Genomic DNA, 14,458 nt, shown 5'->3' on the forward strand with positions numbered 1-14,458 from the left:
AAGGCGGCCCGAGGCTACACACTTCCGCCCGGCAGTCGCCCGGCTCCAGTGAGCTTCTCCTGGGCGCTCAACCCCGCTCCCGGCAGAGGAGTGTGACGGAAGTCGCCTCCACTTCCGCCCGTTCCGGGGCGGGGCTCACTCCTTGGCTCCGCGCTGCACTTCCGGTCTGCCTGCTGCCGTGCCTCCGAGATGTTGGAGACCGAGCAACTCGGTGAGAGGGAGAGGGTGAAACGAAGGAGTAGTCGGAGGGGTGACCCTTGACCTCTGACCTCTGGCCTTCCTCCCGTAGTGCTCCCTCCTCCAGATCCCCTGGATCTACCCCTTCGGCCCGTGGAGCTGGGATGCACAGGGCGCTGGGAGCTCCTGAATGTGCCTGGGGCTCCGGAGAGCACCGTGAGTGACTTTAGACCCTAACATTGAGCTTCAGATTTCCTCCACCCTCCTTAGTGTTGCACCCTAGCACAAGCTCATCCTTCTCTCTGGAGCCCTGTCATCTGGGCCTGCCTTCTGCTGGACAGACCCCAGCCCGGTGGACTGCCTGGGTCAGAGGTCTTGTGAAGACAGAGAAGGGAATGCTCCACATACCTTGGCTCTGAGAGCTGCTCTCTCACATGCGGTTTTCCCCTTTGGAGTCACCTGTCTCCAAGCACAGGGCATTGATGGCTAGCCTTCAATGAGGCCCTGACTCCTCCCTTTTCCTAAAACTGGTGTTTCTCAAATTTAAGTGTGCCTTGTGATTAGTGTATGTGTGTGTGGGGGGGGTTTAAAAATACAAATTTCTAAACCCAATCACAGAGATGGCGAAAGTATTGTATCGTAACTTATTAGTGATCATTGCTTCAGGTAAACCAGTAGCGGGTACTTTGCCCTGTAAAACGGTACAGTTTGGAAAATATTGCTTCTGCCTGACTCTCCTAGTCGGTCTGGAAAGTCTACCATTTCTCATTTAACACAAATCCTATCATTTTCTTTTTTGCTTTTTCCATACCTAATGCCCCTCATCTTGTCCTTCACCAGCTTCCCCATGGCCTCCCACCCTGTGCGCCAGATCTGCAGCAGGAAGCAGAGCAGTTGTTTTTGTCATCTCCAGCCTGGTTGCCTCTACATGGTGTGGAGCACTCCGTCCGGTGAGGGGTCTAGACTGGTGAGAGAGGCCCCTGAAGGAAACTGAGACAGGAGAGAAAGCAGACCTGAAAATTGTTTTCCTTTTCTGCAGAAAATGGCAGAGGAAGATGGATCCTTGGTCTCTCCTGGCCACACTGGGGGCCCCAGTGCCCTCTGACCTTCAGGCCCAAAGACACCCAAACACAGGCCAGATACTGGGCTACAAAGAGGTCAGAGGTCAGGGGCCACAGGAGGCAGGGTCGGGAAAGGGTCAAAGGCAAGCTCAGCCTCACTGAGATTGTGGTCCTTTGCCTCAGGTCCTGCTGGAGAATACAAACCTATCAGCTACAACCTCCTTGTCTCTTCGCCGGCCCCCAGGGCCCATCTCCCAGTCCCTTTGGGGGAATCCAACACAGTACCCTTTCTGGCCAGGTGACTTGTGGGAATGGGATGGTAGGAGAAAGTGCCCTCAGTCTCCTGGAAAGGGTTCCCCCTATCCCGTATCACCCCACCCCACGAATCCTATTTGTCTATCTTCTCCCCAGGTGGAATGGATGAGCCCACCATAACAGATCTGAGTACTCGGGAGGAGGCTGAGGAGGAGATAGACTTTGAGCAAGGTGAGGTGGCGCCAGGATGGACCCTTGGGAGCAGGGCTGGGAGTCTGGACCCCGAGGAAGAGGGAGCCCAGGCCCATCGTTGGGCTGCTGCTTAGCCCTTCTGTGTCTTTGAGAAAATTAGGAAAAGGCATCCTTGTCATTACAGTTTTTACTGTCACCTGCTAGAAAGTTGTACAGGCTGCTTGCAACTGTAAGTAGCCCCATTTGCAACATCTGTGCTGTGAAGGGCATCTTGTAGGTTTGGGTAACATATGACTTGTGTGTGACACTGTGTCATAGTGCTGATTCTGTGTCTCTGTTCTTTCCTTTAGATCTTCTTACGGTTCCACCTGGCTTCAAGAAAGGTGTGGACTTTGCACCAAAGGGTGAGTTTTAGTTTTGGGATGGGGTGCAGAAGTGGTGTTCTTCTTCTGTAGAACAAAGGTAGACATCACCAGGTATCCCTTTTTACCTTGTTCCTCAGATCACCCAACTCCAGCTCCTGGCTTGCTCAGCCTCAGTCATTTGCTGGAACCTCTGGATTTGGGTGGGGGTGATGAGGATGAGACTGAGGCAGTGGGACAGCCAGGAATTCCCAGAGGGGACACTGTTTCAGCCACCCCCTGCAGTGCTTCCCTGGCCCGAGCAAGCAGCTTGGAGGACCTAGTGTTGAAGGTTGGTGGTTCTGGGCAGTTGAAGCAGGAAAGAAGGGGCCTTACTGAGGTGCTAGGGTGGGATGGGGTGGCTGGCTTGGTTGTGTCTAAGAGGAAGACTGGAGTATCTTTTGGGAGGGGTAGTAATGAATAGCTCTCTGACTGTATTTCTGTCATCCCTGCCCCTGGCTTTTGCAGGAAACATCCACAGCTATATCTCCTCCAGAGCCCCCCAAACCTGTGCCTCAGGAGCAGTGGGCGATTCCTGTGGATGTCACCTCCCCTGTTGGTGATTTCTACCGCCTCATTCCCCAGCCAGCCTTCCAGGTAGGCTGCCCCAGTCCTCACATGTTCCCCTATCTCCTCTCCGCTGTTCTCTTCATCTCCTTTCCCCACCCAGGCCAGATGCCTTCTAGGTCAATCTTGGACCTCAGCTTGGCCTGGCCTTGCTCTGGTATCCCACAGCCACCTTGCATGCCTCAAGAGCTGGAGGCAGGAGTGCTCTTTTTCCCTTGTCCGTTCACTATCTATTTCTCTCTCCCACAGTGGTCGTTTGAGCCGGATGTGTTCCAGAAACAAGCCATTCTGCACTTGGAGCGGCATGACTCCGTCTTTGTCGCAGCTCACACATCTGCGGGGAAGACAGTTGTGGCCGAATATGCCATTGCCCTTGCGCAGAAACACATGACGCGGTACAGGTCCCCTCTGCCTTCACCAGCTGGTCCTGGGTCCTCCTGTACCCTTTCTGAGTGTCATCTCTTCCCCACCTCTTACCAGTCCTTCAGATGAGAGGTCTGGGGAGAAACTGAGATAGGGCCAGAAGTGAAGTGGGCAGGTGTGGCAGGGATAGTGGTTAGAAGAAGACCTGCATTAGCTTCGGAGGGGATCGGGCTAGAATTTCTTTTCTTTTTTTATTTAAACTGAGTTTTCTTTCTTTCTTTCTTTCTTTCTTTCTTTTCTTTCTTTCTTTCTTTCTTTCTTTCTTTCTTTCTTTCTTTCTTTCTTCTTTCTTTCTCTTTCTTTTCAAACTGAGTTTTTTCTTTTTTTTTCTTGTTTTCTTTTTTTAAATATTTTATTTGTTTATTCTTGAGAGACACACACAGAGAGAGGCAGATATATAGGCAGAGGGAGAAGCAGGCTCCCCACAAGGAGCCTGATGCGAGACTCGATCCTGGATCCTGGGGTCACGCCCTGAGCCGAAGGCAGAGACGCTCAACCACTGAGCCACCCAGGCGCCCCTTGGGTTAGAGTTTCTGTGGGATTGTGTCATGAAGGAGAATGTGAGGGCAGTTTGGGAGGGAGGGGGGCCACCTGAGCTCTGGCATACCTCTGAGAGGGCTCAGGGCGGAAGAGGCGATGCTGCCCAGGAGGCTCTGGGGGAACTGACCAGCTGACTTCATGCCCTCTTCCCAGGACCATCTACACATCACCCATCAAGGCCCTGAGCAACCAGAAGTTCCGAGACTTTCGAAACACATTTGGGGATGTGGGATTGCTCACTGGGGATGTACAGCTGCACCCAGAGGCCTCCTGTCTCATTATGACAACAGAGATCCTTCGGTGAGAGATAGGCACTCAACACGGGTGGATTTTTGGTCAGGAAGGTGAGGCTGCTCTGGACAGCATGTTGACTGAGAACAGGGTGGAGTTAGGAGCCACTGGGAAGTCAGCTTCTGGCCTCTTCTCCCCAGTTCCATGCTGTACAGTGGCTCAGATGTCATCCGGGACCTGGAGTGGGTCATCTTTGATGAGGTTCACTACATCAATGATGCTGAGGTGAGAGGCACGGGAGCCCCAGACTCCAGTAGTCCTCTCCTGTGGGCCTGGATCACATATCCCTAGTCCACACACCCTTGGGGACCTTACTGCCTTCTTTGCCCCCAAATGGAACCCTGTGCGCTTCCCTAGGGGCAGAAGAGCAGCCCCCTCTGAGCTGCTGGTGACTGGTCTTCTCTCTCTGTGCCCAGCGTGGGGTTGTGTGGGAGGAGGTGCTCATCATGCTCCCTGACCATGTCTCCATCATCCTACTGAGTGCTACCGTCCCCAACGCCCTCGAGTTCGCTGACTGGATCGGGTGAGATGCATGCCCTGGGACACATGGGTGAATGGGGCTGCGGCACTCCTTGGTTGGGAGTGGGGGTGAAGACTACCACAGCAAGGAGAGTGGTCAGGTCTGTGGAATAGAGAGGAGGAAGTGGTGGGGCTGGAGTATATGTCTGACTCAGCGGCTGCCCGACCCCACTTGGGTCCAGGTCATTTTGTGTGTTGGGAGAAGAGATGATGGAACAGTTTTCCAGTCTGGCTCCCAGAAAAGTCTGGGTGAAGCTAGATGGGGAAGGTGGCGAAGATGTGGGGTCCTTCCTACACTGTTGCCTCTGACCTGCTGCCTTCTCCCCACACAGGCGGCTGAAACGTCGCCAGATCTATGTGATCAGCACTGTTGCCCGCCCCGTTCCCTTGGAGCATTATCTTTTCACGGGGAACAGCCCCAAGACCCAGGGGGAGCTCTTTCTGTTGCTGGACTCTCGAGGGGCCTTCCACACAAAGGGGTAAGCTGGAGATGGGGCAGAGTCAGGGCTGGGTCCACTGGGTGTGGCTGTGATCACTGACCCCCACTATGCTTCAGGTACTATGCAGCTGTGGAGGCCAAGAAGGAGCGGATGAGCAAACATGCCCAGACCTTTGGGGCAAAACAGCCCACACATCAGGGGGGACCTGCACAGGTGAGAACTGGCAGGCTTTGTACCTGCTACCATGTGTTTCAAGTCTATCCATTCTTCCCTCGTTCCCCAGGGGTTTGGACTTGAGCTTTGAGCACTGTCCGACTTGACACTGCTTTACCTCCCCTCACTTTGGCCCTGACTGGTTCAGGAACTCACCACTTCCCCCTTCGTGCCCCCTTCTCCAGGACCGAGGAGTGTACCTATCCCTTCTGGCCTCCCTTCGCACCCGCGCACAGCTGCCCGTAGTGGTGTTCACCTTCTCCCGGGGTCGCTGTGATGAGCAAGCGTCGGGCCTCACCTCTCTTGATCTCACCACGAGCTCAGAGAAGAGTGAGATTCACCTCTTCCTGCAACGCTGCCTTGCTCGCCTCCGGGGCTCTGACCGCCAGCTGCCCCAGGTGTGGATGGGGGTCTTGGGGACTGATGGGGAGAGAATTCTCCACCACCTTATTCCTGACCCTGGGTCTTGGCTCCTTGCAGGTCCTACACATGTCTGAGCTTTTGCACCGTGGCCTGGGTGTGCACCACAGCGGCATCCTGCCTATTCTTAAAGAGATCGTGGAGATGCTCTTCAGTCGAGGCCTGGTCAAGGTATCCACACTAGTAGAAGAGGAACTCTTTGGAGCACTCTTTGCTCTCTTTGGGGCTGCCCAGAGGGTGGAGGGGCAGGTCTTTAGACAAGACAGCACAGTGGCTAAGAACTCGGGCTTTGGTCCAGATTGCCTGCATGTGAATCCTGGCTGCACTACTTACTCACCATGTGACCTCAGGCAAACTCCTTAACTTTCCTGAACTTTAGCTTTCCCATCTTAAAATGGGGATGTGCCAGATCAGCACAGGCAGTATTCAGAAGAGAAACCCCTCAAATTAGCAAGTGTCTGAAAAGTTATTAGTCATCAGAAAAATGAGAATTTAAAATATTCAAAGAGAAATGACTTTACAGCTACTAGACTGATAAAATTTAGGAAACCAGCCAATGCCAAGTGTTGCCAAAGACATCAGACACTATAGGATTATAGGAACCCTCATAAAGGTGTATAGCCAATCTGGAGTGGACCCTGGCATTTTGAGGTAAAAATAGGTCCAATATACCTTTGACCCTAAATTCCATTTCTGGATATGTAGTGGAAACAAGTTTCCTGGTCTATGAGTGAAAATGTCCACTCTTCCTTTGTTGGCTCTAATTTTTTGGTAGGGTGCTGGTGACACCAAGGTGCTCTCACTGGGAAAGTGAGGAGGTAATTGCCCAGGATATGCCCCACAGTGCTCTGCAGCAGTGGGAAGCAATGAATTAGGTGTGACCATAGGAATGCGCATGGGTGTTGAAAACACTGGTGGAAAAGAACACGAGATGTGTCATTGCTTTTATTTTATTTATTATTATTATTTGAGTATCGTTGACACACAATGTTTTTCACTGGTTTTGGGTATACAACATTTGGTTTGTTTGTATAATAGACATAACGTTTATTTGGTATGCTGTGCTCACTACGAGTGTAACACTACCTGTTACCATAACATCATTATTATCGTGTCATTGACGGCATTCCTTTTTTTTTTTTAGATTTTTATTTATTCATGAGAGACAGAGTTGGGGGCGGGGAGGGGGGACAGAGACACAGGCAGAGGGAGAAGCAGGCTTCCTGCAGGGAGCCTGACGTGGGACTTGATCCCGGGTCTCCAGGATCAGGCCCTGGGCTGAAGGCTGTTCTAAACTGCTGAGCCACCCGGGCTGCCCAACAGTATTCCTTTTATGCCTGTGACTTATTCCGTTCCTGGAAGCCTGGATCTCCCCGTCCCCTTCCCCCAGTGCACCCATCCCCTAACTCCTTTATTCTCTGGCAACCAGCACTTTATTCTCTGTATTTATAGGTCTGAGTCTGCTCTTTGTGTGTTTCTTTATTCGTTTTGTTCTTTAGTTTCCACATATGAGTGAATCATATGGTGTTTGTTTTTCTTGGTCTGACTTATTTCACTTAGCATACATTCATTTAGCATACAAACCATCCCTGTTATTACAGATGGCAAGACCTCATCTGTTTTTATGGTTATGTAATATTCCACGCACATACCACATTTTCTTTATTCATGTGTTGATAGACACTTGGGTTGCATCCATATCTTAGCTATTATAAACATTGCTGCAATAAACATAGGGGGCATACTTTTTTTTGGAGTCAGTGGGGAGGGGTAGAGGGGGAAAGAGAGTCTTTTTGTTTTTTTAAGATTTTATTTATTTATTGGACAGAGTGGGAAAGCACAGCGAGTGGAGGGGCAAAGGGAGAGGAAGAAGCAGACTTCCTGCTGAGCAGGGAGCCTGATGCAGGGCTTCATCCCAGGACCCTGGGATCATGATCCGAGCCAAAGGCAGACCCTTAGTTAACTGAGCCACCCAGACAGTCCTGAGAAAGAGACTCTTAAGCAGGCTCCATGCCCAGTGCAGAGCCTGATGTGGGGCTGACACAGGGCTCAGTCTCATAACTCTGAGATTGTGACCTGAGCCAAAACTGAGTTGGACACTTAACCAACCGAGCCACTCAAGCGCCCTATCATGTCTTTTTGTTTTTTGTTTTTTTAAAGATTTTATTTATTTATTCATGAGAGATACAGAGAGAGAGAGAAGCAGAGACATAGGCAGAGGGAGAAGCAAGCTCTATGCAGGGAGCCTGGTATGGGACTCGATCCAGGGACTCCAGGATCACACTCTGGGCCAAAGGCAGGCGCTAAACCACTGAGCCACCCAGGGATCCCCTATCATGTCTTTTTGAATCAGGGCGTAACTAACTGCCTTGGACGTGGATTGTAAATTCATGCACTCAAAAGATAATCTGTGAAAATATATTGACACAAAAAGATACTCTAAATATATTGGGATGATTAATGGTGGGGGCATAGGAATGAGATATGGGGGTTACACAAAAGAAGTAGATGAATAGATAAAATAAGGAAAATGACAGCACTTGCACTCTAGATTTGCCATGAGAGTTATTTATTTATTTAAAAAAATTTTAAAATTTATTTATGATAGTCACACAGAGAGAGAGAGAGAGGCAGAGACATAGGCAGAGGGAGAAGCAGGCTCCATGCACCGGGAGCCCGACGTGGGACTCGATCCTGGGTCTCCAGGATCGCGCCCTGGGCCAAAGGCAGGCGCCAAACCGCTGCACCACCCAGGGATCCCTGCCATGAGAGTTAAATGAGATCCTGCAAGTTAACCGTCTGGGACCAAACCTGGTGGTCCCATGCCCAGGGCTGGGCATCTGTGTGCAGCCCCTTTGCTGAACCTCTCTTCCCCCATTCCAGGTCTTATTTGCCACAGAGACCTTTGCCATGGGTGTAAATATGCCTGCCCGAACGGTGGTGTTTGACTCCATGCGGAAGCACGACGGTTCTACCTTCCGGGATCTGCTCCCTGGAGAGTATGTGCAGATGGCAGGCCGTGCAGGCCGGAGGGGCCTGGATCCCACAGGCACTGTCATCCTGCTCTGCAAGGGCCGTGTGCCTGAGATGGCAGACCTGCACCGCATGATGATGGTGAGCCGGCCAAGGTGGTGGCATGAGGCTGAGCTGGGACATCACCAGCTCTGGGGACCTGCTGGATTCTCTCTTCCAGCCCTCTTCCCCCTCCTTGCTTTCCACAGTTGATCCCTGAACAGTGTAGTGTTAGGGGCACCTACCTCCTGCACAGTCATATATCCACATATAACTTTTGACCCCTGAAAAACTTAATAGCCTATACTGTTGGCCAGAAGCCTTACCAATAACACATGATTAATACCTACTTGTGTGTTATATATGTATTCTCTGTTTTATTCTTGCAATAAAGCTGGGGATAAGAAAATGTTATAAAGGAAATTATGAGAAAAAATACAGGACTGTATGGCATTTATTGAAACAAAATCCATGTGTAAGTAGACCCACAAAGTTCAAACACATGGTGTTCAAGGGTCAGCCATTTTTTTCTTTTGCCTGGGAGAAACCAAGGTCAGAGTGAGCAAATCTGAAGTTTAGACTGAATCTTACTTCCTTTAGTCTTTTGTCACCGTGAAGACAGAGCTAGGTAGAGTCTTTGAGGGCCTATCAAGTTTTGTTCCTTTATTTCGCAGAGGTGGTGAGGAAGCAATTTGTCTAGGGTTTCATGGTTGCGGGGCAGGGACTGGATCTGCTGGGACTAGAACTGGTCCCCAGAGGGCTGGCTGGGGGGCCACCACCCCCCCTCCAGTCTCACTGACTTCTCTGACTTGACCCAGGGGAAGCCATCACAGTTGCAGTCCCAGTTCCGACTCACGTACACCATGATCCTGAACCTGCTGCGGGTGGACGCCCTCAGGGTGGAAGACATGATGAAGAGAAGCTTTTCTGAGTTTCCATCCCGCAAGGACAGCAAGGTGAGGAGATTGAGATGACCAGTATACTGGGCAGGCTGTTGGGACAAGGGAAGCCAGGCTGGGAAGGGGCAGACACCTAGAGACTGGGGGTGCAAGCAGGGAGGGTGGCACACTAAGCCTGGGGACTGTCCTTTCACACTTCCCCCCACTTCCACCCAGGCCCACGAACAGGCTCTAGCTGAACTGACCAAGAGACTAGGGGCCTTGGAGGAACCTGACATGACTGGCCAACTGGTTGACCTGTCTGAGTATTATGGCTGGGGGGAGGAACTGACAGAGACCCGAAGCTTGATCCAGGTGAGTGGGTGTTGGAGGCGTGATGGAGGGAGGAGAGAATGAGACACTCTGGGTGCTCCTGAACCTAGGCCCGGCCTAGTCCCTGTGATGTCCGTATGATGCCTCCTCCGCTCTCTACTCTTTAGCGACGCATCATGGAGTCTGTGAATGGGCTCAAGTCTCTCTCAGCGGGAAGGGTGGTGGTTGTGAAGAATCAGGAGTATCACAACACATTGGGTGTGATCCTGCAGGTGAGGGCAGTGGAAACTTGGACCCCAGAGGGAAGGAGGGAGAGAGGAGGGAGTGGGGGGAGACCCTATCTCCATCTTCCCCAGTTGGCTGTGGTGGTTATAGTCACAATGGTACACTCACATCCCCTGTTGCTCTCCTTTCCTGTTGCTACCACTTTGTGCCTACCTCCTTGTCCTTTCCTGAAGACTGTTCTGATGGGCTTGGTTACCAGTCCATCCTGGTGGGCTTTGCAGTTGCTCTGTGTCCCTGCCTGAGGGTGGGGACCTGCTCTCCATCTTTGATGTCTACTCCTCACATTGCCCTGGCCTGGCCTCCCCCACCTGCCCTAGGTCTCCTCGAATTCTGCCAGCAGGGTATTTACAACCCTGGTCTTGTGTGATAAACCTGTGTCTGAGGACCCACAGGAGAGGGCGCCAGCCGCCCCTGATGTGCCATACCCGGATGACCTTGTGGGATTCAAGCTGTTCCTGCCTGAAGGTGAGCATGGGGCAGATGTCCAAGACAGGATGCCTGGGTCCAGGGTATTGTTTGACTCTGCTCTCCCCTTTGCACAGGGCCCTGTGACCACACAGTGGCCAAGCTCCAGCCCGGAGATGTAGCCACTATCACCACCAAGGTGCTCCGAGTGAATGGGGAGAAGATCTTGGAGGACTTCAGCAAGAGGCAGCAACCAAAATTCAAGTCAGAGATTCTGGAGAGATCCTTTTTTCTTGAGAGGGACTATGTAACGGGGTATGGGGAGGTGTGGTTGGGGTGTCAGGGGCTTCTGTGGAAGAAAAGACTCTGCGCTAGGTCTCAAGACTTTGCTCCTTCCTCAGGAAGGATCCTCCCATTGCAGCCGTGACCACTGCTGTCCAGGAACTGCTGCGTCTGGCTCAGGCCTACCCAGCAGGACCCCCGACCCTTGACCCTGTCAATGACCTGCAGCTCAAGGATGTATCTGTGGTAGAGGGGGGGCTCCGGGCCCGGAAGCTGGAGGAGCTGATCTGGGGGGCTCAGTGTGTGCACAGCCCCCGTTTCTCTGCCCAGGTAGGTCCTGAATGCCAGCTCCCAAGTTGAGAAGTGGGGGGTGTGGTTCCCTTCTGGTCCCCTGTAGACCGGCCAGCCCCATCTCTGCCCTTGTCCTCGGTGCCACCTCACCTTGCGGCATGAGGAAGGCTAACGTGCTTCTGCTGGTGGCTGTCTGCAGTACATGAAGCTGCGAGAGCGAATGCAGATACAGAAGGAGATGGAGCGCCTGCGCTTCCTGCTGTCAGATCAATCACTGCTGCTGCTCCCAGAGTATCATCAGCGAGTAGAGGTGGGAGGGGTACTGGGGGCGGGAGGGGGGTTGGCTAGCGAGGGAGAAGATAGCAGGCTCCCAACACCCACCGTCTTTCTTCAGGTGCTCCGAACCCTGGGTTACGTAGATGAGGCGGGCACCGTGAAGCTGGCAGGGCGGGTGGCCTGCGCCATGAGCAGCCATGAGCTGCTCCTCACTGAGCTCATGTTTGACAATGCTCTGAGTGCCCTGCGGCCAGAGGAGATTGCAGCCCTACTCTCCGGCCTGGTCTGCCAGAGCCCTGGGGACCCTGGGGAGCAGCTCCCAAGTACCCTCAAACAGGTATGGGACACCCACCCCACTTCCTTTCCTTTGGCTATGGCATTCCTGAGCCCCACCCCCACAAGTTCTCCAAGTGACCCCCCTCTAGCCCTATTAAGTGCCCCTAAGAGCTGGAATGCCTTCTTCCTTATCTGGGCTATCCTGCTCCTGGAGAAGGAAGGCAGGGCCTGAGCCTCTTATTCTGACATCTGCAGGGAGTGGAACGTGTCCGGGCTGTGGCCAAGCGGATCGGTGAGGTCCAGGTGGCCTGTGGCCTGAACCAGACAGTGGAGGAATTTGTCGGGGAGCTGAATTTTGGGCTGGTTGAGGTTGTGTACGAGTGGGCCCGTGGCATGGTGAGTGACTGGGGTTTTGTGGGTGGCTGGTTGGGGAGAGGCTGCCCAGGTCTATCTACCACATTCCTGCTTCTCCCACAGCCCTTTTCCGAGTTGGCGGGGCTGTCAGGGACCCCTGAGGGCCTGGTGGTCCGCTGCATCCAGCGCCTGGCTGAGATGTGTCGCTCGCTGAGGGGGGCAGCCCGCCTGGTAGGTGAGCCTGTGCTAGGTGCCAAGATGGAGACGGCAGCTACCCTGCTACGGAGGGACATCGTCTTTGCTGCCAGCCTGTACACTCAGTGAATGCTGTCTGTGTAAAAATGTAGTAATAAAATAGCAAATCCCTGCCTGTCCTTAAGGTGTTGGGCAGTGATGACTCAGGCAAAAGACACAGCAAGAAAAAAAAGACACAGCAAGAACCACCTAGAAATATGCTTTTATCTGTGCACATGGAGACAGGACCAGCCCCTTTGAAGTTTCAGTCCTTGGGGGAAGGTGTCTTGGGGGGTGATGGGAGGTCCTGGGTCATGGCTTCCACATACCACGTGGGCAGGAAGGCATAGGGTGCATCTTGATGTTTAGACACGGTGACTGGGCTGCCAGGCTCCCAGGAGAAGAGATGGACAAGCCTAAGGGGCACATGGGGTCACAGGTTGAGGGCTGGAGGAGAGCTCCGGAGACCCAGAAGGCAGGGGCAGAGCTGAATGCCTCACCTGGGGTCATCCTGGACAACTGTGTTCTGGGCAAAGCTAAGGAAGGCAGCACAAAAGTTCATGCACACGGAGGGATTCCAGCCATCACGGTCATTCTGGAGGGCCGAGGAGGAGGTGGAAGGCAGGTGGTGAGGGGGAAGACAGGAAAGGGGAAAGCGGACTGCAGCCCCGCATAGTGGACCTGTGGTCTGGGTGTGGGGGACACTGGTGGGAGCTGCAGCACCACTGCCTTACCCTGACATACTCGAACATTTCCATGGTAGGAAAGGTCTTGAGGGAACAGACGAAACCTTCTGGGTTACGGAAGCCAGCAACGACATTTGGGACCCCCAGAAGGAATGACTGAGCCCACCATTTTAGGAGCTTATGTCTGTCAGGAAAGGCAAGGGGTCAGTAGGGCCCTCCCCCCACTCCCCAGCCAGCTTCTCCCTCTTCCCCCCCCCGCCCCCATCCCTTTTCCAGCTGTGTGCTCTAGGCTCTCCTACCCACCCCCACCCTGAACCTGTAGAAGCTCCTCCAGTGGCCAGGCCTGTGCATCTCTTTTGCGGTCTTGAGCTCCACATAGCAGGTGGGGGGCTGTGTGGATGGGGCCTGGGGGTCTGTGCAGTCTACCTCCCCTGAGAAGAGCAGAGGGTGGTTTCCCAGGCGGCTTCGTAGCACAGAGCAGAAGGCCACATTGGTGTTAACATCCCCAGACGGGTCTGGGGAGCTTTCAGGTTTGTCTGCACAAGGAGAGAAGCAGCAACAAGGGAGGGGACTTTCAATCTCTGGAGAAGGGGGAGAGGGCTCCAGAGCAGACGCAACTCTCACCTGCACACATGTACTGCTCAAACTTGTACCCCATGTACATGAGCTCCCGGAGGAGGGGTGACCGGGCGAGTCTCTGGGCCCGAGCTGCTGGTGTCTCTACCTCACTCAGGTATAGTGTCCCCTGGAAGCGGGAAGCTGCCAGCTGCCAGCCTTCCTGCTGCTCATACGGTGTCGTCAGCAATTTTGTCAGGTGCCCCCGCCATGTCACTATGGCCCCTGCTAGCCAGCCTGGACCCCTGAGGGAGGAGTGAGAAGCATTAGCTCAGGTGATTTTCCCAAAGAGCCTAGGTTCCTTCTAAAGACCGAACTCACTCCAGCTTTGGCTCTCCTAATTTTAGAGAGTGGGTGCCGGTCTCCAGATCTACATGTGTGCTATGCTTTGCTCACCCCTCCAGCTGGCCTCTGTGATCCAGGAGCCAGCGAAGCAGGTGGTCCAGCCCTTCTCGGACCTCCTCATCCCTGGGCTGGTATCGATCAGGGTATCCATCTCTGAGGTCAAATTTGGGGCCTTGGCCATAGGTAGGGGGTGGGCTATAGTAGCGCAAGGCGTGAGCATCTCCGTGGTACTGGCGTTGTGCATCCAGGGAGAAGCAGCCCAGCTCGGAAGGGCGCCGGTAGAAAGGAAAGGGGCCAGAGTAGAGGGCAGGGTCTGTGGGCAGCGAGAGTGCCGGGCGCGCGAGTTTGTTCCGAGGCTCGGCTACATCTGCCTCCTGCGCTCTTCTCTTGGCCCCTCTGCGATCCATGAGGTCCTGAGAACTGGGGGCTAGAAGTTATCCTTTCACGGAGGAGGCCCGGGAAAGGGGGACTCGGGTCTGGACCAAGCGAGCCTCCCGACGGCCAGGCTCTGGCCCTGAGCACAAACAAGACAGCTGCACAGCCCACCTTTCCTCTCGCCCTGCGCCCCGCTCCCGACGCCTCAAACGCGGTGGGAGCTGAGGAAGGCTGTCCGCGCGCAGATCACCGGCCCCGAGGCCTCAAAGCCCGCCCGGTCCACGGAGCGGAGACGTCACGCAGGTGCGTCCA

At 53.7% G+C, this 14,458-nt stretch overlaps 2 protein-coding genes across 4 annotated transcripts; one reads left to right on the forward strand and one right to left on the reverse strand.

Moving 5' to 3' along the window:
• The first annotated feature begins 15 nt into the window (after positions 1-15).
• On the forward strand, positions 16-12,265 carry SKIC2 (SKI2 subunit of superkiller complex). The gene is made up of 28 exons (XM_025990487.2): positions 16-211; positions 290-393; positions 1,018-1,127; positions 1,217-1,334; positions 1,422-1,536; positions 1,650-1,724; positions 2,036-2,089; positions 2,188-2,378; positions 2,555-2,683; positions 2,903-3,048; positions 3,770-3,916; positions 4,048-4,132; positions 4,324-4,430; positions 4,759-4,905; positions 4,983-5,079; positions 5,265-5,477; positions 5,560-5,670; positions 8,383-8,613; positions 9,330-9,467; positions 9,627-9,764; positions 9,890-9,994; positions 10,325-10,472; positions 10,550-10,676; positions 10,814-11,024; positions 11,185-11,295; positions 11,380-11,598; positions 11,793-11,933; positions 12,015-12,265. The coding sequence occupies exons 1-28, from the start codon at positions 190-192 to the stop codon at positions 12,213-12,215; spliced, it is 3,741 nt and encodes a 1,246-aa protein (XP_025846272.1). The 5' UTR covers positions 16-189; the 3' UTR covers positions 12,216-12,265.
• Positions 12,266-12,329: 64 nt separating this feature from the next.
• On the reverse strand, positions 12,330-14,456 carry DXO (decapping exoribonuclease). 3 transcript variants are annotated; one of them, XM_072728888.1, is made up of 6 exons: positions 14,318-14,456; positions 13,436-13,671; positions 13,128-13,347; positions 12,860-12,995; positions 12,626-12,720; positions 12,330-12,541 (listed from the first exon to the last, which is right to left on the reverse strand). In XM_072728888.1, exons 2-6 carry the CDS (start codon positions 13,473-13,475, stop codon positions 12,391-12,393), a joined length of 642 nt encoding a protein of 213 aa, XP_072584989.1. In that variant the 5' UTR covers positions 13,476-13,671; positions 14,318-14,456; the 3' UTR covers positions 12,330-12,390. The 3 variants fall into 3 exon arrangements, with proteins under 3 accessions (XP_072584989.1, XP_025846274.1, XP_025846275.1); XM_025990489.2 differs by lacking the exon at positions 14,318-14,456 and adding an exon at positions 13,823-14,294; XM_025990490.2 differs by lacking the exons at positions 12,626-12,720; positions 14,318-14,456 and adding an exon at positions 13,823-14,294.
• Between the last annotated feature and the right edge of the window lie 2 nt (positions 14,457-14,458).

Source organism: Vulpes vulpes, chromosome 1 (assembly GCF_048418805.1).
Source record: "Vulpes vulpes isolate BD-2025 chromosome 1, VulVul3, whole genome shotgun sequence".
Classification (NCBI taxonomy): domain Eukaryota; kingdom Metazoa; phylum Chordata; class Mammalia; order Carnivora; family Canidae; genus Vulpes; species Vulpes vulpes.

Excerpts from the sequence above, each read along its gene's own strand:
- SKIC2 (XM_025990487.2), top strand. The coding sequence starts at position 190 with ATGTTGGAGACCGAGCAACTCG. Across the intron at positions 3,917-4,047 it reads ATGACAACAGAGATCCTTCG|TTCCATGCTGTACAGTGGCT; the intron begins GTGAGAGATAGG and ends TCTTCTCCCCAG. Across the intron at positions 11,025-11,184 it reads GCCCCCGTTTCTCTGCCCAG|TACATGAAGCTGCGAGAGCG; the intron begins GTAGGTCCTGAA and ends GGCTGTCTGCAG.
- DXO (XM_025990489.2), bottom strand. The coding sequence starts at position 14,178 with ATGGATCGCAGAGGGGCCAAGAGAAGAGCGCAGGAGGCAGATGTAGCC. Across the intron at positions 13,348-13,435 it reads TGAGCAGTACATGTGTGCAG|ACAAACCTGAAAGCTCCCCA; the intron begins GTGAGAGTTGCG and ends CTCCTTGTGCAG. Across the intron at positions 12,721-12,859 it reads AAATGTTCGAGTATGTCAGG|AATGACCGTGATGGCTGGAA; the intron begins GTAAGGCAGTGG and ends TCGGCCCTCCAG.